Here is a 20,841-nt window from a genome sequence, read left to right as displayed (position 1 = left end):
TGACCTTTGAGAGATGCATTCCCGGTGCCAGTTGCTATGCCTGGGCTCTAACCCAGACAGCCAAGGCCCTGTCAAGCACCCAGTTTTGGGGAATTCAACCTAAAGATCCAGGTTCAGGTTTCAACACAGTTTTATTGGGAGGTTTTGTTTTCTGTGAAATACACTAGAGGCTAGGGCAAGGGACACATTCACTTTGCAAGATAAGGGTTTCCCACCACTAAAGGAAAGGCATGGGGCAGGGCACACTGGGGTTTGGATCCATTTTCCCACCTCCTTCTGCTTTGCTCACGTTTCTTTTCTCTCAGCAAGTACCAAAGAACACAAAGACAAGGAATAAAAACAGCAAGATCAACCCTCCATTGGGGCCACACCTAAACCTTCTCCCCTTCCCTAGGCTTTGCCAGGGCTAGGAGAGGCTGAAGAAGCTTACTCTACAGCCCCCAGGCTGCATCAGAGGGCTTCAGGCTCAGATGGAAGGGGGGCAGAAGTTAATAAATTAGAATAAATTATGGGGGAGGGGAGGAATGCAATTTTGTGCTGGGAGGGCCCCTTCTTTCCAACACACAAGAGTTGGTGGGGGGAGGCAGGGGGCATCTCCAAAGGCCACTACAATGGGGGTTAAGAGCAGTGAGGGTAGAAGTCAGGTTTTCCTCCATGTCCTTCACAACAGAGCAGAAGAATGGGGGGGGACACACACACAAGGAGAACCCTCTTTTCCTAGAATAAGGAGGGGCCAAGAAAGAGGATGCTATCCAACCCCCATCTCCCAAACCATCACTAAGGTTAAAGATTTGGTCAGTGAATCAATGAGGTGGGTGATGGGAATGTGGTGGGGGAAGCAGAGGATGCTGGAAACAGGGTTGCCCAGCCATACTGTCTCCCCAGCCCTCCAGGAGAACAGAGATGGGGGAGGGGGCAGCAGGGGCTAGGGGAGGGGGGTTCAGCAATCACTGGTCAGCTTCTCCAAAGACGTCATTCTGTTTGCGCTTCATGTTCTCAAAGTCAAATGCAGAGCCAGCCATGCGTTTGTAGATGTCTTTGATGTCATTACAGGTTGTCTCAAAGTGTGTGGTAGCATCATAGGAACAGGAACAGAACACCTGCAAACAGCCAGAGCCCATGGCCAGCGTGAGTTAGGTAGGGGCACTGGGTGGGCAGCTAAGAGCCAGGGCTGAGACAGGCTGCTTACCTGGCTCTCAGAACCATCATCAATGGGCTCATACAAGTCACTGATAGCCACAAACCTAGGGGGCAGATGGAGGAGGGAGGACAAGTCTCACAATGGGCCTTGCCCTTCTTGGTTTCTACTACCAGCTCTCTCCCTCTCATCCTCCCCATCAGGCTCAGCCCAGCCCCTCACTTCTGATCAATAGGCTCCAGCAGCTCCAATGCTGGCTCAATCTCCTTTTCAGGCTCTGCAGTCTCCACTGTGGTGCTGGCAATGGCGATGTATTTGCCCTGTGCGGCCACATTGTGTGCGTAGGAGATCATGCACACGTAGATGTCTGCCCATAGGAAACACTCCATTAACAGGGCCAAAGGAAACAGCCACACATGGAAATCAGGCTCCTTAGGGGCCTTCTGGCCTGCCTGCCCCTTCCTACCCCGGCACAGCAGGCAGCAACCAAGGGGTCACCATCACGGAGGGGAAAAGAGTCCAAGCCATCCAATCCTTAGGGTCCCCAAGTTGTGGTGACTACAATGAGGGTCCCATTTGTTCCATGATGGGATCATGTGGGGAGCCCCAAGGCTGGGGTAGGGGGAGGCACAGCAACCCCAAGGAGAGGGAACAGGAAATACTCAGTCATGGTCTAGCCTACCTGACTTCCTGTTGACCTGGTTCTGGGGGATGATGATTTGGCAGGAATTGGCATCATTGGTGTTCTTGATGGGGTGGCTAAGGATACAGATGATGCGGATAACCTGGCCAGCCTTCCGCACACGGTCCGGTATGTAGCTGGGGTCACAGATCAGCTGCTTGCAGCGGGCCACCTGTGAAGGCACCACAAGTCCTTGCCCATCAAACCATCCCATGACTTGGGTGGTCATAGTCTGTATCCACAGTGAGGGCAGACAGCTCTGGCAGGAAGTGCTCCTCTGAGCTGTCACTACTGCTCCTCCTGTAGTACAAGTAGGTGCCTAACTCAGAGAAGGGCAACCCTGCTGCTGAGAGACACTGTGATCAGGAATATTTTCTGGATCAAAGACATAGTATATGGTCTTTGGGGGATACCTCTTGCCAATAGAAATGGCTATGAAGACTTCTTTTGGGGTGACTCCCCAGTTCCCAGCTCTTAGGGCCTTGAGGTTGAGGAGTAGCAGACCCATCAGCAGTCAGGCTCCTTAGGAACTGAATCCCTAAGGTGGCAATCAAACCCTGCCCTAGCCACAATGACCCCATCACATGGGGAAGGCTTACCTCTCCCTCAGATTTTACGCCCACCACTTTGCCATTCTCCATGATGATGTCATCTACAGGTTTGTTCAACATATATGTTCCCCCATAAATGGCACTCAATCTGTGGCGAAGACAGTGATGGTGAGTCTCCCTTCAGGATAAATGGGGATCAATTCCACTACACTCTCCCCACTCCACCACCAAGGTACAGAAAAGATTGCCCAGGCAGGCCAAAGTCAGGAGATCCAGCAGTTCGTCCCAGCTCTATCACTGCCACAAACTCAGGACTGATCTCGGCATGCTCCTTCCTCTCTGAAGCTTTTTCCCAGAATATTCTGTGATGGGCTATATTGTGTGATGGGCTAATATGAGGATGGCAGAAGAAAGCAGTTCCACATAGAAATGAACCAGAGGACCAGAATAAAGGGACTCGCTGGAGAAGGGCCAGTTATCAGCTAAGCCTCAACTCAAGGTTCTGGGACCCGGTGTCCAATCCTGGTGTTGCCAGAACTGAGAAAGCCACTTTCACAGAGGCCTGGTTCTTTTCCTGTATACCTCAATGTACTAGGGCTATGCTATCACCCAGAGATGGAACAAAGTAAATGAAGATCACAAACGGGAAGGTATGAAATGCTCTAGAAATGCTGAAGGGGGTCATGCCCATTCTTGGCCTTGGTACTAGTAATGCCAACTGAAAAAAAATGCCACTTCCTCACCTTGCAAAGCCCTGAGGCAGCTCCCCCAGGCCATAGAGTGGGTATAAATATGGGCTCTTGCCATACCGGGCCAGGGACTCGCTGTACAACTTAATGCGGTTGATGGTCTCAAGACAGGGCTGGTCCAGGTAGCTGGGGGACAGGAATCCGGGAAGATGCTCTGATAGCAGCACCCCTGCTCATCCCCACCTAGGTACCAGGCCAGCCTTCCCACCTCCCTGTATGGCCTGGTAAAGATATGGGTAAAATGCAGGGGAGAGAGGGAGTGAAAGGTAACAGATGAGTAAATACAAGGGACATGCAGGGTGGGAAGAGGGAGCAGGAGGCAGGTGTGAGGAGGGTAGGGTGTGGGCTTGGCAAGGGGCCTCCCACCACACCAGCCTCCCTCACTCATCAGTGCGATAGAGCGCCAGGGCATGGCCAGTGAAGTCAATGACATCCTGGCCCAGGTCAAACTTCCGGTAGACATCACGCATGCTGGTAGTCTGAGGGTCAACACCCTCAAAGGTCTTGGGGTCATTCTCATCAAAGTTTGCCACAAACACCAGGAACTTGCGGAAACGCCGTTTCTCAAACATGCCCATCAGATCTGAGAAAGGGAGCATGAAGAAACTTTCTGCATCACTGGAACATTAAACCCCCATTCCCAGCTGGGCAGGCCAAGAAAGTAGGTGCCCTAGCTCCAGCTGAGCTTCATCATGTGTCCTGATGTTTACCCTCCTACCCTTTTTGGCCTTAGTTTCCCCACTTGTATGAATAGGGGGTTGAGTTGGACTTGGCCTTCCCATCTCCACCACTTGGGGATATTTCAGGGGTTAAGTAGAGGCCCTGCCAAAGTCTAAAAGGAATCCCCCTCCATATTTCTTCTACATGTGTTTCCCTCCTGGCAACCTGCAATGGAGAATACAAAGCGAGGAGCCTCTTGTACTGCCTGGTAAATGCTACCTGGTGCAAAGGGAACCCTTCTCTGGATGGCTACCTTGCCACCAGCCCTGAGGACAGTCTGCCTCCCCCACCCAGTCCATTATTCTCTGGATCAGGGGACCCACACTCACTGGAAGCCAAGGCCTCAGTCTCAGTGGATGGCACTTTGTAGATCTTGCCCCCCTTGTAGACAAAGCTTCCCTCCACCACCTTGAAGTCCAAGTAGCGAGTTACTTCTGTATACAGTAGCATCTTTACCAGCTGCCCTATTGGGAGGGAGAGGCAACATTAGCTCAGCTCCCTCCAGAAGCTCTTGTATGGTCTGGCTGCTCCTGCTCTAATGTCTGACCTTCCATTGGTCTTCCCAGTTGCCCACCCCTCAACAATATCTTCTTCATCTCCCTCACCATTGGCCATGAGGAATTTGGGGATCAGGTCAACGTTCCAGTCTCGGCCCCGGCCCATCGACTCAGGGGGCCCCTCCAACAACTGAAAGCGCTTGTATAGCTGTAAACAGGAGGGAGAGAAAGAGAAAAACCTCAAGGTCTACCCCTATGTCCCCTACTGTCCCAGAGAGCCTGGGGACATTCTTCCACCCTATGCCTCAATGTGAGAGGATTAATGAAGGATGGATCTGGGCCTGGGTCCAGGTTTAGGCAGCCTTACCTCCTCCAAGGGAGTGATAGAAGAGCTCTCACCCCCATAGTAGGGATTTCGGTCCATGTGCAGCACCTTCTTTCCATTCACAGACATGATACCTGACAGGATGCATTCCTGCAGAAGGGGTGACATTTGCTGCTGCACTCCCACCTGCCTGCATTCCCACTGGCAGCCCTGATTTGTTCCAAAACCTGCCAATGGACAGCTCCTTCCACCCCTAGCTTGTTGTGTTGCCTAAAATTGAGGGTGACAGCTTTATCTGACCAGTGTCTTCCATAATCTTGCTGGGAAAGATATGAAGGATAAAAATAATGGAGACTTTGAGGGGAACAGAGTGTGCATCAGACACAGGGATAGTCTTCCAATATGAACACGCCAAGAAAGTCATCTATGTAGAGCACATGGAAGGACAGATAGATAAAACATGATGAATCATAGAGAAGACCCATTTCAACCTCAAAGGACACCTGAAAGGAAAGCCAAGATTATCACAGTCTTTGAAATTGCAGGCCCCACCCTCCACTGCTCTTTTTTCAAAGGACAAGAGCCCCTGACCCTGAGCGTTCTTGACCATGATCATGGAAGGAGGGTGTCTGGGCCCAGATTGAGGGAGATGAGTCTCAGGGAAGCAGACCAATAGGGTCTGGAGGAAGGGAAAAGATAAACACCCTCAGCAGTTACTAGCCCAAGGACAAAGGCTGCAGACACCATTCAGTCTGAGGTCTCCATGGGAAACTGGGGTGAGGTAACAGGAATGTGGTCACTGCCCCCGCTGCTGCTGCTTCTGGAACATTCCCTGGGTTCCCTGACCCAGGAAAAAGCCAGGAAAGTGGGATGAGAGTCCACCCTGGCAAGGCCACCTGACCCCATGGCCTCATGCTGCATCCCCACCGCGATTAGCACAGGATGGGAGGGGATACTGGGAAGGGATGCTGGGCGGGTGATGGGTGCCGCAGATGGATAAGGGGGCAGGGTGGGCGGGGTCGGGGGGCATCAGGTCGAGTGGGGGTGATTTTTCCAGCTAAGCAGGCCAAGGGAGGGAGCACACCAGGGGGCCCGGGGTTGCAACCTGGGGAGTCGTGAGGTCATGGAGGATTCCTTCAGGGCGACCAAGGCATAACAGTCGAATACAATCGACATTGTGTGGCAGGGTAGTGAGGTGGGCATAGGGCTGGCTTTTGGGGAACCTGAGCGGAGGATGCAATGATGGGACGATGGAACGATGGGGTTGGTGACCAGGGGCTGCATCATCGTGGACGGTGGGGGAGGCATGATGTAGGGCCAAGGGCGCGCGAGGGTGCACTTACAGTGAGGCCGGTCCCCAGCACGATCACATCGTATTCCTCATCCATGGTCAGGCCTTGGTGCCAGCGACCGCTCGGCTCCTCCTCCTCCTTCACCACAGCAGCCGCCGCCGACGCCGCCGACGCCGCACTGGACCAAAGATGGCGGCTCTACGGCCGCCGCCCGACCCCTCCGCCGCGTCAAAGAGTCCCGCCCCCTCCCTGCGCGCCCTCCACGCCCACAGGGCCACTGCCTCCGCAGATAGCCTCCCAGAAGGGCTTCCGGCGCCCGGGTCCCAGCACCAGCCCCACTCCACGAGCGAGGCTGCTCGCGGAGGGTCTAGAGAAGAGCGGGGAGGGGCGGGGCGGCGGCTGGTGCTGCGGTTAGTAAGGGATCCTTGCGCGGGAGCCGCACGCGCCCCGCCCCGCCCCCCGGGAGGCTCAGCGCGGCCCCGCGGGTCTGTCGCGCGCCGCTGCAGCAGCTTGGGGCGGGGGGGCCTGTCGCGTTGCTTTTTCTGAGTGCTGCCATTGTCACGAATACCTCCCAAGGCTGGAAGCACATCCAGACTTTGCCCTAAATGCCCGTTCGTACCCTAACTAGTTAGAGGCTCGACTTATGAAAGATCCTCCCGGCCACCCAGGTTCTAAATGTTCTCGCCTCCCGCCTGTCCTGGCTCGGCTACATCCGGGTGCCTCCTCCTGCATCCCTCAGCCAAAGCCAAGTGCATACCTAATCCCAGCGCAGAAAACAGTGACAAGAGGTCCAATACAGTCTTTATTTTATTAGGAAGGAAACAAGAGAGCACCCCAGGCTCCTGCCAGGCACTCCTGGTGGGAACATGACAGAAACCCAGTGATTGCATCCAGGCCACCTGTAGTGGAAGTCCCTTCCTTCTCAGGCCACAGAAATAAACCCCAGTGTACTGCTTATTGTTAGCACATTACCAAAATAATAATAATAATAACAGCCAAGCTAGACGGTTAGTTAAGCAGTACTTCCAAATACCTCCACACTCAGGAAACCTCAAGCTCATGGCTGCTACTGGAAGCCCCATAAAGCTTGGGGAGAGAGCATTTGTTACACAAAAGCACTATAAACAGCAAGGGGGTAATGGTGAAAAGATAATAATAAATAAGGAGAAAGGGGACCCTAGAACTACTGTCCCCTCCCCTCACAATGACTGAACCTGGGAAATTTGTCTAATATCTATGCAGAATATATACACCTTATTGGTAGAGATGGGGGGACAGCCCCAGGGAAGCCCCTCAGTGGGTAGAAGAGGGGAAGCCCTTCAGTCCAGTGTGCCACAAGATGGGAAAGTGACAACCTGAACACCATCACACCCTCAACCTCCCACTAGCATGGGTCACACAATCTGAGTCAGAGAGATAGTGGGGCCCTTGTGGTCATCAAAGCGGTCCATGGTCTTGAGGCTGAGGATCATGTGCAGGCCATAGGTGAAGATGAAGAGCATGAAGAGGGAGGTGAGCAGCCCCATCCATATACCCGGGGAGAAGAAGCCGGCACAGTCACTGGCGTAGGAGAACTGCTCACCTGTCACATTGAAAGCCTGAATCTGGGGAAACACACAGATGTGAGTCAGAAGAGACCATGTGGCTCCACATAAATGGGAGGTCCAGAGTCAGGGACAGTCCATATTCCTGATAGGCAGCACAAGACAGGATTGTCAACCACAAGCCCAAGCTACATTGAGACTCTTCAGATCCTTCCTTCCTCCCCCTCCCCTAGTACTCTGCTACTATCAGCCTGCATTCCCACCTGAAGAGGAACATGACAGAAACCCAGTGATCACATCCAGGCCACCTGTAGTAGATGTCCCTTCCTTCTCAAACCACAGAAATAAACTCGAGTGTACTGCTTATTGTTAGCACATCACCAAAAAACACAATAATAGCCAAGCTAGATGGTTAGTTAAGCAGTACTTCCAAATACCTCTATACTCGGGAAACCTCAAGCTCATGGCTTCTACTGGAAGCCCCATAAAGCTTGGGGAGAGAGCATCCCCTCCCTATTCCATACCTGGAAGTCCTGAAGAGTCATCTGCCACAGGGAAGGCTGTGTGCGGGCTACAAGGAGACTGCCCTTCTTGCTAAGACTGCTGACAAACTCGCAGTGAAAGGAGTAGATGCTAGGCCCTGTGATCTGGGAAGCATTGAAGTAGGTGACAGAGCCATTGCTGTGGATTTCGAGGTGATCCATGGTAAACCAGTGCCGGGCAGATACTGGGTAGAAGCGGTTAGCCAGAATGAACCTGGAGGAGGTGTTAGGGGTGTCAGGTAAGCAGGGGAGACTGAAATGACAGTAGCCCCCACCTATATCTTAACTATTTCAGGACTCACTTGTGTTTTATTTATTTGTCTTTTTTTGCAGTGCTGGGGATTGAACCTAGGGCCCTGCACATGCTAGGCAAGCATTCTACCACTGAGCTACATCCATCCCACTTGAATGACTCACTTGAACGTCACTGTGGTACCAAAGAGCTGTTCATAGGTCAGCGAGAGCCTGCAAGGTGAGATAGAGATGTGCTATCAGTCTCCAAGAGGGCCTTGGGTGGCTTAGAGGAGCAAGCTTCTCAGTCTGCTCCTCCCTAAGCTGCCCCAGTTCCTCATAGTCACCTGAAGATGCAGTGTTCCCACTTGATAGATGGGGAAACTAAGGCTCCAGTCATAACCAAGTTAAGAACAGAGCGAGGAGCTAGAAGCCAACACCCAGGTGCTGTGCCTCTAGCTTAGGGCTCCTTTCTCTGGTCCCCCTGAGTCTACTTCCCCTCCTTTTAGCTCCCTGTTAGAGTCACTGAATTGCCTAGTTTTGGCTTTGGGGTAAGGGGAAATGGGAGGGTATGGGGGCCCTAGAACTGATTGTTGTAGCTGGTCTGGTATCTGACCACACACAGGCCTAAGGTTTCCTTCAAGGGGAAAGCACCAGGTTCCCAGGTCCCAACCAAGGCCTAGGGAGCACAGGGAGGCAAAACTGTGAGTACCTCCCCCTCCAGCAGCTCCACCCTGAGATACCACCTATCCCTGGTGAACAGAGCCCACCAAGACCACCCTCACATACCTGCCCCTGGATCCCTGCCCCTGCCCCACACTGGCAGGAAGGCCATGTGTGGTGGCTCATTCCTCCCCAGCCTAGTGCCCTTACGTGGCAATGGAGTCATTCCAGGAGGAGCCAGTCAAGTTGAGCCCTTGCACCCCAAAGGTGAGGGAAGTCAGATCTTCCCACTGCTCCCTGTATGCCACAGAAAAGTTCTGGGCCCAGAACAGGATCCGCGGGGCAGTGTCATTATAACTCACAGGAGGATGGATCACAGCTGGTGCCACTTGTTCTTGGAGTAGCTGGCGACCTAGTCCCCCAGCCACCATGGCTACATCACGAGCCACCTGCAGAAACACCCAATAAGCCTTCTCTCAACAGCCCTGGGAGCAAGTCCTGACCCACTGTCCTGCTCTCCCATCTCTCCCTATTGGGCACCCTGTCCACCACCTAAAAGTCCTAGAAGTCTGAGAAGGCAGTTTTCTCCAGGAAGCTTTTCCTTGGGCCCCTAGCCCTGATGATATTTTCCCTCCCTCGTGGACTATGTTCAAGAATGCAGCCCATAAGGCTCACAAAGAAAGATGGAAAGCTGCCCTAGATGGAGGAGGCAGAACTTGACTGCTCCTCCTAATCTTCCCAGAGCTGCCCCACTGGGTAATCTTCCAACTGCTTCCATGAGCCCTGGGGCTTCTAGGAGGCCTTGCATATACTTCACCTCTAGGCAGACTCCTAGCACATGCTCCACCTTTAGGCAGACTCACCACACTGCCTCTCCCCACATGCCTCAGGACCCTTGCTGGTAGTGCACATACCCTGGAGGGGCGGACTGCTGTGAGAGCTGCTGTATAAGGGACATCTTCAGACTTGAGTGTGCTTAGCACCTGCCCAATGACTTCATCTGAGGGGAGAGCAGAGAATAAGGTCATCAGGCAGACCACTTAAAGAAACGCTGCCTGGGGCTGGGGTTGTGGCTCAGTGGCAGAGCACTTACTTAGCATGTGTGAGGCACTGGGTTTGATTCTCAGCACCACATATAAATAAATAAATAAAATAAGGGTCCATGGATAACTAAAGAAATACATACATACATATATATATATATATATATATATATATATATAAAAAACACCGCCTACCGTCTGCTTTAGAATCCTGGATCATGTGAAAGTCATGCTTTTAGTTTCCACTGAAGATCCCTAAAAACTGCTATTTGTCTTTGCACCCCTCTGCAAGCCTCCCCAGGGAAAACTGTGGCCTGTCAACAACTCCCTAATGCCAAGCCCAACCTAAGCAAAAGGAAAAATACATATAGAAAACTCTATATCCACCCAACTATCATTCCATGGGGAATAAAAGCTGTCATTTATAGCAAAAAAAAAAAAAAAAAATCCTCCTAATTGTTTATTGCAGTGTGAAACTCTGGTATTCACACAGCCCGAGCACCAACTGGATCCACAGGCTCCTGCATAATAAGTCACAAGGCATTTGGACACTCTACAAGGTGAGACTAGTTGCAAAGAGCTGTGACAGGAGAGCTGGCATTTCTCTGGTCAGCTCTCAGCTGCTCCAAGAAGCAGGGAGCCATCCTGGGGGTGAGAAAGGGCTGAAGAAAGAGGTAGGCTAGCCTTCTGGGGTCCTTGCCTGAGGAGGGAGTGAGAACATGCATCCTCCCTGACCCCACTCACCGTTGCCTGTGAGGACTTCCCTGGGCGCCATCAGACCGGAGCTATGGACAAGACACAGCATGAGAGCTCCACAGGTAGCTCTGCCTGGCCTGCAGCCTGCTACCCTTCCCTCAGCTCCTCTAGCTCCTCCCTCTCTACTAGCCACTCACCAAACCTGCACATTCCAGCCAGCATTCTGAAACCTGTGCAGGGACCAGGATCACCAACTCCCTCCATTTTGCTTACTTCAGCACCTCTGCCTGGAATCATGTTCTCCTTCCCCCACAGGCTTCACAGTCACCACCATGTCCTTGACATCTGCTCTATGAATAGGGCCTAGATAGGTGAGGAGATTCCCCACAAGCAGGTCCCCTGTCTGCCTCATCTCTGGAGGCCCAACAGACCTAGCACACTGTTGGGTACTGACTCTTAAGTCAAACCTGGCAGAAGGCTCTTCCCATCTCTTCCTGGCAAAGAGGGAACCTTCTTCTGGAAGGGTTTTAAGGTGATACATAGCAGGGGGAGTACTATCATCTTTGGCCAAATTGTGACACCAAAGCCCAGAGCCTTGCCTTTCTCTGGGCCCTAAGGCTAGATGCTGGAGGCTAGGCTACCTGGGCCATACCTGGCTGTATAGGGCAGACGGATGAGCAGAAGCGCAGGAAGGCTGGCATTGAGCTTCAGCTCCCGAAGGGTAGCAAGGTCCACATGCAGGGGACTGGCCCCAAGCTTCTCCTGCAGGTAGGTGGTCAGAGTGCTGACTGCATACCAGTCAACAGCAGGAAGCACCAGCGAGGAGGGGGCCAGATCCAGGGCATTCTGGGAGTTGGGAAGAGGTGGAAGGCTGAGTGAGCCAGAGACTAGTAGACCCAGGCTATCCCCCCAAACTTCCCTGGCAAGATAGAACCACAAAGGGGTCTCACTTTAGGTCAGAAAGAAAATGGCCCTCTTAGGCCTGAAACTTAGACCCCAGGCCTTTCTACCTCAAAGCCAACATCTCTTGTCCCAAAGCATACACTTCTCAACTTTTTTTCAGTGCTCTACCACTGAGATTTCATTTTATTTGGAGACAAGTCTCTTGAACTTGCCTAGGATGGCCTTGAACTTATTATGATCCTCCTACCTCCACCTCCCAAGTAGCTGGGATTATAGGCATGTGACACCATACCTGGTTAAGTACAGTTCTTATTGTGCTGGAAAGGAAGGCACAGGATGGCCTGTCCACATGACCCAGGGCTGGGAGAAGACTCTTACTTACCTCCAGGTTAGAAAAGGCGCTGTCCTGCTTGTTTCCAAATACACCGCCATATGCTGTGAAATCCTCAATGCTTAGCTAATAAGAAAGCAGAAGAACCAGCTCAGGAGGTTGGGTAACAAACAGGGGCCATAGGACCTATGTATTCTCAGAGCCAGTAAAAATCTCATTAAATGAGATTAAATGAGTCAGATTTGGCATGATAGACCACAAACTGTGGGTAGGTAGGGTGGGGGTAGGGTAGAAGGCTCACTCTTCCCTGTAACACTGTCAGGATAGGGTGACAAGACACAGAAGATATGGTCACGGGGTTGAGAGATCTGCAGGTGGCTGGCTTGTGGTAACCTCGGGAGTAGGAGTCAGCCAGCAAGAGGAACTGGAGAGGAAAGAGGGAAGCTAGGGGAAGGGAGGGTTGCAAGCAAAACATTCACAGCATGGCTACCAAAATGGAAGTCAAAATCAGAGCAAAGGAGGGCCAGCTATATCCAGTCCAGACAGGATCTTCTTTAAGGAGGGTGAGAAGTACCCCACCACCACCATTTTTTGGTGGGAGGGCAACAAAGTATAGATCTTAGAACACATGTAGTGGAGGAAGCAGCAAAGTCTTTGGAGCTCTCAGGACCACAGCAACCCCAGTGCCTTCCCTTTCCCTCTACAATATATACATGGCCTTTAACTCCTGCCCTCTACCCTACCCCCCAGTTTCTTCTGGCTTCTGTCAGGTCCAGAGATGATCTTAATCAGCTTCCTTAACCTCACTATGTTTAGTATACACACTTGCTCAGCTGTCCCACCTTTCAGGGAAGGAAATTCAACCATGTTTGGCTGCTTGTGCTGTCCGGTGGGCTTTCTTTCTTTCTTTCTTTTTTAATCTTTATTTTATTTATTTATTTATTTATTTATTTTTATGTGGTGTTGAGGATTGAACCCAGGGCCTCGCACATGCTAGGCAAGTGCTCTACCGCTCAACCACAACCCCAGCCCCAGTGGGCTTTCTTTAATCAAGAGATCACATCACTCCCTGTTCCAAGGCTTTCTGTCATATTGAGAACTGCAACTTTGAATCAAATGTATGAAAGATGATATGTCATGAGCTTTGTAATGTTTTGAACAACCAATAAAAAAATATATAAAGAGTTCAACAAATAAAAAAAAAATTAATATAAAAAAAAAAAAGAGAACTGCAACCAACCTTCCTTCTCATAGCCTAGACAGCCCTCCCTCATCTCCTGGCTACCTGGAAAAGCATTTCCTAATCCTTTCTCTTACTCACAAGGCTCCAGCCACACTAAGCGCCTCCTTGAACTTGCCAAGAGCACTCCTTACACATGGCCCTTGCATCTGCTGTTCCACTACCAGGAATGTCCTCCCAAAGCTAGATAGCTCTCTCCGTCTTCAAGATATCACCTACTCAGTGAGCAATTACCTGATCATCCTCATCTAAAAACAGTATCCTAAATTACTCTGTACTCTTAGCTTCCTTCCTTTGCTAGACTATAGTACTGATGTCATATACCAACTTAGTATTTACTGGTTGCCCCCACAAGAACATTGGCTTTCTGAAGAGACGAGGTTTAGTTGATTCTGCTCACTACAATATTCCTAACACTTAACAATACCTGATATATATGAAGCATGTCATCTTTGGTAAATGCATGAATGTCCCAAGACTGGGGGTACCCCAAACATGTTTTATGTAGATAAAGAATTACTTCTCACAGCCCTGATGTAGGTGGTGTCTTCATTTTAAATTTGCAGAAACTATCATTTACAGATTATTCATGTGCACAAAGGCTGATAAGTGGTAGAACTAGGAGTCCATTATTTTTTTTAAAAAAATATTTATTTTTTAGTTGTACACAATACCTTTATTTTGTTTTTATGTGGTTCTGAGGATTGAACCCAGAGACTTGCACATGCTAGGTGAGCACTCTACCGCTGAGCCACAACCCCAGCCCCCATTATTTTTTTATATTTATTTTTTAGTTGTAATGGGACACAATATCTTTTATTTATTTATTTTATTTATTTTTATGTGGTGCTAAGGATTGAACCCAGGGCCTCGCATGTGCTAGGCAAGAACTCTACTGCTGAGCCACAATCCGAGCCCAGGAGTCCATCATTTATACCACCTCCCAGAAATACCACAGGCCAGCATGACCACTACCACCTGTTGACACAGCAATGGAGGAAGGCCAAAAAAAGAATGAGCCAGAAAGCCCACTAACAAGGAAGGGACAAGTAGAGGCTTTACAGCCTCCCAAACACCAATCATAGGTTTCCCTAGAATCCCCTCGCGTACTACACATTTGCTTTGGGGACCGAGCTCTGGGGACCGAGGCCTAGAGAGGAGGGAAAGCAGCATGCTGATTATGAACACAAACTGGGGAATAGGTCTGACAGATTCAAGCTGGAACCAGTGTGCTGTCTAAATTGTGGAACTTGTACAAATAATTACACCTCTAAAAACCTTAGTTTCTTTAGCAAGATAACAACATCAGCTTAGTACAGCACATATGAAGCAATAAATATGGAATCATTTTTGGATTATTCCTATCTCTATTATAATCACTACAGTTTGAGTTACAACTCTGCCAACCATTAGCTGTGTGACCTTGGGCAAGTCACTTATCCTCCTCCAGCCATCAGACTTCTCATGTGTAAATGGTTATGATAATTCAAACCACACTAGAGTAGGTCATAGAATGTCTAAAGTGCTTGGTCCTTAGTAGGTATCTGGTCTCTGACCCGTTGTTTCCTCCAATCTCTGACCACTTCCACTGAAGCTTTTCCTACAGGCCTTACCAAGAGTAGAACCACACCTCCTTACAGTTGGGACAAGGTCATGGAAGCTTCCCTTTAGTAATGGATTGTGGGAGCAAGCAACCTGCCCGCCTTCCAAATACCAGGAGTGAGTAGACTGGGTGGGCGCACCTTGTCCTGTAGGAAGAGCAGCACATTCCGGGGGCCCAGTTCCAGGGCGGGGTCTAGGTAGGTAGAAAGTTGCATGTCGCTGGTGATGTGGCCCTCGTGCGTGTCGACCACAGGAGCCCACAAGTCCCTGACAAGGGGCAGAAGAAGTGCTGTCATGAGGGGGCGCATGGTTTGAGATCTGAAGCCCATGGGCGCCCAGCTTGATGCGTGGGGCTCAGAGCTCTGATACCCGCTGACTTGAAGCGAGCCCCAGAGCAAGGAACAGTCCCCCTCTTGGCCCCGCAGCCCCTCATGGAGGGCGTCCCAACCGCCGCGGCGCGCTGCGCAGCCCGCCCCAACCCGGCCCGGCCGCTCACCGGTCACTCGACCACAACACCAGCGGCACCTGCTGCTCCGCCACCACCGCCGCCGCCGAAACCACCAACAGCGGCAGCCATGTCATTTGCCAGAGCGCCGGGGCCCACCGCGACCCTGTCCGCACCCGAGCCACCAATCCCGCCGCCATCATAGCCTCAGCCTCCACTGTCAGGGACGCCACGGCCGCCGCAGATCAGGTGACCACGGCCCCCTCCCGAACCCCGCCCCACCGCACCATTGGTCCAGGAGTAGGCTTTCTCATCAGAGTCGCCCATGATTGGGTCAAGTGCATGGCACTCTCAACCACTCCTTTTCACTGGTTGGTTGTACGTGTCTTCAGGCACGCATGCTCTGAGTGAGGAAGGGGGCGGGGCTGAGCCCTACCTGCTCAGACCCGATCTATCCTTGCGGCGCGCTGTGCGGTTCGGTGCCGTTAGGTGCAGCCCCATAGGGTGGTTCCAGAGCGCTGCAAACTGAAACATGTCGCCCTTCCCTGTTTTAGTCTTTTTGCTTAAAATTGCAAAAGTGGTATGTTTTTCCTGGAGACAGACTCTCCCTGGTACAGGTGAAAGGAGAATGCAATCCCTTAGCGTGAGGAGAGATGAGGACCCAGGAAGGAATCGAAAACACCAGCTCTTACAAAGGGCTGGGAGGAGGAGGGTCCAGAAAAGACCTAAGGAAGCAGCGTCCGAAGACGAGGGGGAAACCGCAGAAAGAAGCGTGGTTTCACGGACACCATGATTAACAATGTTACTTGTCAATTGCCACTAAATGGTAAGATAGGGACAGAAAACTGTTACTTGAACTTAGTCCCAATTGGCAACTTTGGGAGTGTGAGTCTGAGATTTGCTCTTAAGGAAGGAAAAAGAGTGACAGATAAAGTCAGAAAATGGAAGACAACCTCAAATGAATTGTGAGATTTTTTTTTTAATATTTATTTTTTAGTTTTCGGCGGACACAACATCTTTGTTTGTATGTGGTGCTGTGGATTGAACCTGGGCCGCAAGCATGCCAGGCGAGTGCGCTACCGCTTGAGCCACATCCCCAGCCCCACGAATTGTGAGATTTTTAAAAAATCTTTTTCTGTGCCCGTTTTTTGTTTGTTTGTTTGTTTGTTTGTTTTGTTTTTTTTGTTTCTCAGACTTGTGATTGTTGCAAACAAAATAATAAATACAACCAAACATTGAATTCTCCATACGGGTATTATCCTGATTAATTTAGGAGGAAGCGAACAGATGTCTTCAACTTACTTTGAAATTCACCAAAAACAAAATAGAAACAGGGTAGATACAGATAGGTATGTGATAAAGCAAGGATGCTAACATGTTAATGGCGAAATCTAGGAGGTGGGCATACATGTGCTGGATTAAATTAGTGTCTACCCAGAATTTGAAAGTGCAACCTTATTTGGAAATAAGGTCTTTGCAGATGTAATCAAGTTACAATAAAGTCATATTGGAGTAGGATGGGCCATAATGCAATGGCTGGTGTCCTTATAATAAGAGAGAAATTTGGACATAGATACACAAGGAAGAAGGCCAGATGACAATGAAGACAGACTGGAGTGATGCAACTACATGTCAAGGAACATCAATGATTGTTGGCCTCAATAGAAGCTAAGAAAAAGGCCTGAAACAGATTCTTCCCTAGAACCTTCAGAGGGAGCTCAGTTCTACCAACACCTTGGACTTCTAGTCTCTGGAACTATAAGAGAAGAAATTTATGCTGTTTTAGCCTCGCAGTTTGTAGTAACTTGCTACAACAACCCTAGAAAATTAACACACTGTCTTTAACATTTTATATTAAAAATATAGTATGTCAGCCAGGATGTTAGGAAGTAGTATCTGTTGTATATAATGGTAAGAACAATTGATACAGCCTTTTCAACTTTTTTATTTTATTTTATTATTTATTTATTTTGGTACCAGGGATTTAACCCAGGGATGCTTAGCCACTGAGCCATATCCCCAGTCCTTTTTATATTTTATTTTGAGACAGGGTCTCACCAAGTTACTTATGCTTCACTAAGTTGCTGAGGCTGGTCTTGAACTTGTGATCCTTCTGCTTCAGCTTTCCGAGTCACTGGGATTACAGCCATACAAGCCTTTTTTATTTGACAGTATCTAGCAAATGATAAAATATGTCTGACTTTTAACCAAGCAGTTTCATTCTTAGGAATACATGCAACAGAAATATTCAGCTGAGCACAAGATACATATACAAAGATGTCTTGTACCCTGTCACTGCTGTTACCATACCTGTCCTTCAAACACCAAGATGTTTGTAACTTGAATGAGAAGGTTGCTGAAGAAAACCAACACCAGGGATGTGCTTCTCACTAGCAGAATTCAATCTCCATCCTGAGTCCTGAGTATGAGAGAACCAGGGGAGCCAGAGGATTATCATTTTCCTGCCATGAAGTGCAGGAAGACATACCAGAAGTGGGTGGCAGTAGGTGCTAGGAGCCACCACCCCTTATACATAATGACTTTTGTCCCAGCCCTATTGTCTGAACACAGCCTCATATAGCTAACAGACTATTTATCACCTCCACCTGTCAGAGAAACTGAATATAAGATTAGTCATGGTTATCATGTGTGGCTTGGACTGGAACAATGGCAATTGAGCTGGAGAGAGGAAGTGAGCCTGATAGGACATTGTACAACGTGATAATTGCCAATGGTGGCTCTTACATCTCTCTGAGTTGGAAACTGGGATATTAAATCAATAGGGGACATGTTAAGTTTGGGGTGCTTGTGGGAACCCCCCACAAGAGACAATGTCCAGGCCTGAGCTGCTTGTGGTAAGAGGTTTTCACTGGAACTTTGTCTCCAGAAACTGTCAAGCAAGGGATTTTAAGCCCTAGTGACATGAATGACAAATGGCCAATGGCCACAGATAAATACTGTGGAAGAATAGAGCAAACTTAAAACTTGTCTCATGTTTACCAACACAAAGGCTACCATTTAAACAGTTTCAAGGCCAATACTTTCTTGGGCTGAGGGTAGAGCTTAATGTAGAGCCCATGCTTAATATGCACAAGACCCTGGGTTCAATCCCCAGTACACACACACAAAAAGACTTTCTCCTAACTATGACCTTGCTAGCTGAGCTGCTTCTATCTGTGGGAGAGAAACTTGCCTGTACTGCTTGTATTCTTCCCTGAGTTACCAGCAGTCCCTGGAGTGGTGACCCTCAAGGCTTCCTTGAAGACAAGTCTAAGGAAGACATAGGACAGCAGATCATGATCCAGATGACAAATGACCAAAAGAAGGAGACATAGGGCTGGGAGGGAGGTATAGAGAGTACACACATGAGGCCTCTTTGACCATGGGATAACTTCTAAGCTGAGTCTATCACCAAAATTTTTTTAAATATTTATTTATTTATTTATTTTTAGTTTTCGGCCGACTCAACATCTTTGTATGTGGTGCTGAGGATCAAACCTGGGCCGCATGCATGCCAGGCAAGCACGCTACCGCTTGAGCCACATCCCCAGCCCCTATCACCAAATTTTGACAGCACTAATGAGCACCTCTGTCCTGGATCTTCACCTTTAGGGTAAAACCATTTTACCCCATGTATTAGTCAATTTTTTTGTCACTGTGACCAAAATACCTGACAAAAATAAGTTAGAGGAGAAAAGTTTATTTGGGTCTCCCAGTTTCAGAGGTCTCCAGTCTATGGTTGGCTGGCTCCATTCCTCTGGACTAGATGATGTTCTGAGGCAGAACATAATGGTATAAGGGCACAGCAGAGGAAAGCTCATGGTAGCCAGAAAGCAGAATGCACCTGTACAAGTAGCTAGGAACAAAGTATAATCCCCAAGATCACAGCCCCAGTGACCTACTTCTTCCATCTTTGCCCACCTGCCTATAGTTTCACCCACTCCAGTAGTTCTTTCAAATTATTAATCCATCAAATAGATCAATCTACTGTTAGGTTATAGTTCTCATAATTTAATCATTTTATCTCTGAACATTCCTTCATTGCTTAACCCATGAACTTTTCTGGGGACATCTCATATTCAAATCATCACACACCATGGCTTCTTAAATTACCTTATTTTACTATTGGACACATACCAAAAAGTGTATAATATTATACATACTTGCATATATGTTCCATATACATGTGTGTGACCTGTAGATATGGTATTAAAAGGAACCTCACAGACCATAGTGGACTTCACAGAGCACTGGTGATTCCTCAGTAGAAAACTGTGAAGGAAATCCCATCTTCCTTCCTCCCCTTCATCAGAAGTAATTGCAGGACTGGGGTTATAGCTCAGTGGTAGAGCGCTTGTCTAGCATGTGTGAGCACTGGGTTCAATTCTCAGCACCACATATAAACAAATAAAAGGTTCATTAACAACTAAAAAAATAATAACAAAGGAAGTAACTGCAATCCTGAATTTGTTGTTATCATTGTGTCTTTTGTTTGCTTTGTTTTGGTTTGGTTTGGTTTAATAGGTTTGACGTAGGATAGAAGAAATATGGATAGGTAGAAAGGAGAAAAGAGGGAAGGAAAGGGGACTGCAGCTTTATATCTAAAAATTCCATGGACACTCTCACCTTTGCTCCCCAGGCCTGTTTTCCACCAGGCCTAAATTCTTAAAAGGTCCAATAAATCTTAAGAGCACTGTAATTCCAGTTAAATAATGCCTATGTACTTTGTTACTTTACATATGTATTTTTAGAGTGATTAAAAGTAAGGTAGTGCTGGGTGTAGTGGCACAGCCTATAATCCCAATGACTTGAGAGGATCCCAAGTTCAAGGCCAGCCTGGGCAACTTATATAAAAGGCTAGGGGTGTGACTCAGTAGTAGAGTGACTTTGAGCTCAATACCCAGTGCTGGGGAAAAAGAAAGCCTAGAGCCTCTCAAGGTGGCACATGCCTGGAATCCCAACTGCTCAGGAGGCTGAGGCAGGGGGATAGCAAGTTCAAGGCCAGACTGAGAAATTTAATGAGGCCTTGTCTCAAAAAATAAAAAGGGGCTGAGGATGTGGCTCTGTAATAAAGCACTTTGGGTTCAATCCCCACTACCAGGAAAAAAAAAGCCTGGAGATAGAGAATATTAGAAACCAATTTTTGTGGATACAGTCCAAGAGCTATCTATTAACTGGATAACATCAATATGAAGATTCTGAAAAAAACCAGACCATGATGACCCACTCTGTGCTCTACAATAAAAGGAATAGAGCTTACTAGGCTGGCAGCACCCCTGAATGTTTATTACATTCATCCTTTACAAAGTTTTCTTTAAAAGTAGAGCCCAAGACCACCAAAGCACATCTCACTCTCAAGCACCCACATTCTTCTTCTCCCTTTCACTGTATATCCTGGTCTATTGCTTGCTTTCCTAAATAAATCACCTTGCTTTCCTGAATAATCTGTATTTGTGATTATTTTGGAGCCTCCTGCAATTCCTTTCTGTGCTATCGGTCAAGAACCTGCTAGGGCTGTGCTGAGGCCCCCTTCTCCCTTCTGGGGACCTCCTTGGACCCCATCCAGTGACATTTCAACCACTTATGTAATCCACCTCTCAACAGTCTACTATTCAGTTTGTATTTGAGCTTCCTTCTTTCCATCTTT

General features: G+C 48.9%; 2 protein-coding genes across 2 annotated transcripts; both read right to left on the bottom strand.

Annotated features, from left to right (window-relative positions):
- Positions 1-112: 112 nt before the first annotated feature.
- Positions 113-6,147, bottom strand: Gdi1 (GDP dissociation inhibitor 1). Its single transcript, XM_077106560.1, has 11 exons — positions 6,006-6,147; positions 4,705-4,812; positions 4,446-4,545; positions 4,170-4,304; positions 3,505-3,703; positions 3,115-3,246; positions 2,420-2,519; positions 1,821-1,992; positions 1,361-1,505; positions 1,190-1,244; positions 113-1,100 (listed from the first exon to the last, which is right to left on the bottom strand). The coding sequence occupies exons 1-11, from the start codon at positions 6,048-6,050 to the stop codon at positions 948-950; spliced, it is 1,344 nt and encodes a 447-aa protein (XP_076962675.1). The 5' UTR covers positions 6,051-6,147; the 3' UTR covers positions 113-947.
- Positions 6,148-6,743: 596 nt separating this feature from the next.
- Positions 6,744-15,444, bottom strand: Atp6ap1 (ATPase H+ transporting accessory protein 1). Its single transcript, XM_077106986.1, has 10 exons — positions 15,246-15,444; positions 14,890-15,016; positions 11,959-12,033; positions 11,326-11,519; positions 10,722-10,762; positions 9,849-9,934; positions 9,145-9,383; positions 8,458-8,505; positions 8,023-8,254; positions 6,744-7,558 (listed from the first exon to the last, which is right to left on the bottom strand). The coding sequence occupies exons 1-10, from the start codon at positions 15,395-15,397 to the stop codon at positions 7,349-7,351; spliced, it is 1,404 nt and encodes a 467-aa protein (XP_076963101.1). The 5' UTR covers positions 15,398-15,444; the 3' UTR covers positions 6,744-7,348.
- Between the last annotated feature and the right edge of the window lie 5,397 nt (positions 15,445-20,841).

Source organism: Callospermophilus lateralis, chromosome X, assembly GCF_048772815.1.
Source record: "Callospermophilus lateralis isolate mCalLat2 chromosome X, mCalLat2.hap1, whole genome shotgun sequence".
Taxonomy (NCBI): domain Eukaryota; kingdom Metazoa; phylum Chordata; class Mammalia; order Rodentia; family Sciuridae; genus Callospermophilus; species Callospermophilus lateralis.
The sequence above is the reverse complement of the archived record's forward strand: the minus strand, read 5'-3'. Positions and strand labels throughout refer to the sequence as shown.

Excerpts from the sequence above, each read along its gene's own strand:
- Gdi1 (XM_077106560.1), bottom strand. The coding sequence starts at position 6,050 with ATGGATGAGGAATACGATGTGATCGTGCTGGGGACCGGCCTCACT. Across the intron at positions 4,813-6,005 it reads TGCTGGGGACCGGCCTCACT|GAATGCATCCTGTCAGGTAT; the intron begins GTAAGTGCACCC and ends CCCCTTCTGCAG. Across the intron at positions 1,993-2,419 it reads GCGTAAAATCTGAGGGAGAG|GTGGCCCGCTGCAAGCAGCT; the intron begins GTAAGCCTTCCC and ends GTGCCTTCACAG.
- Atp6ap1 (XM_077106986.1), bottom strand. The coding sequence starts at position 15,397 with ATGATGGCGGCGGGATTGGTGGCTCGGGTGCGGACAGGGTCGCGGTGG. Across the intron at positions 15,017-15,245 it reads GTGTTGTGGTCGAGTGACCG|GGACTTGTGGGCTCCTGTGG; the intron begins GTGAGCGGCCGG and ends GCCCCTTGTCAG. Across the intron at positions 10,763-11,325 it reads CGTCTGCCCTATACAGCCAG|CTCCGGTCTGATGGCGCCCA; the intron begins GTATGGCCCAGG and ends TCTTGTCCATAG.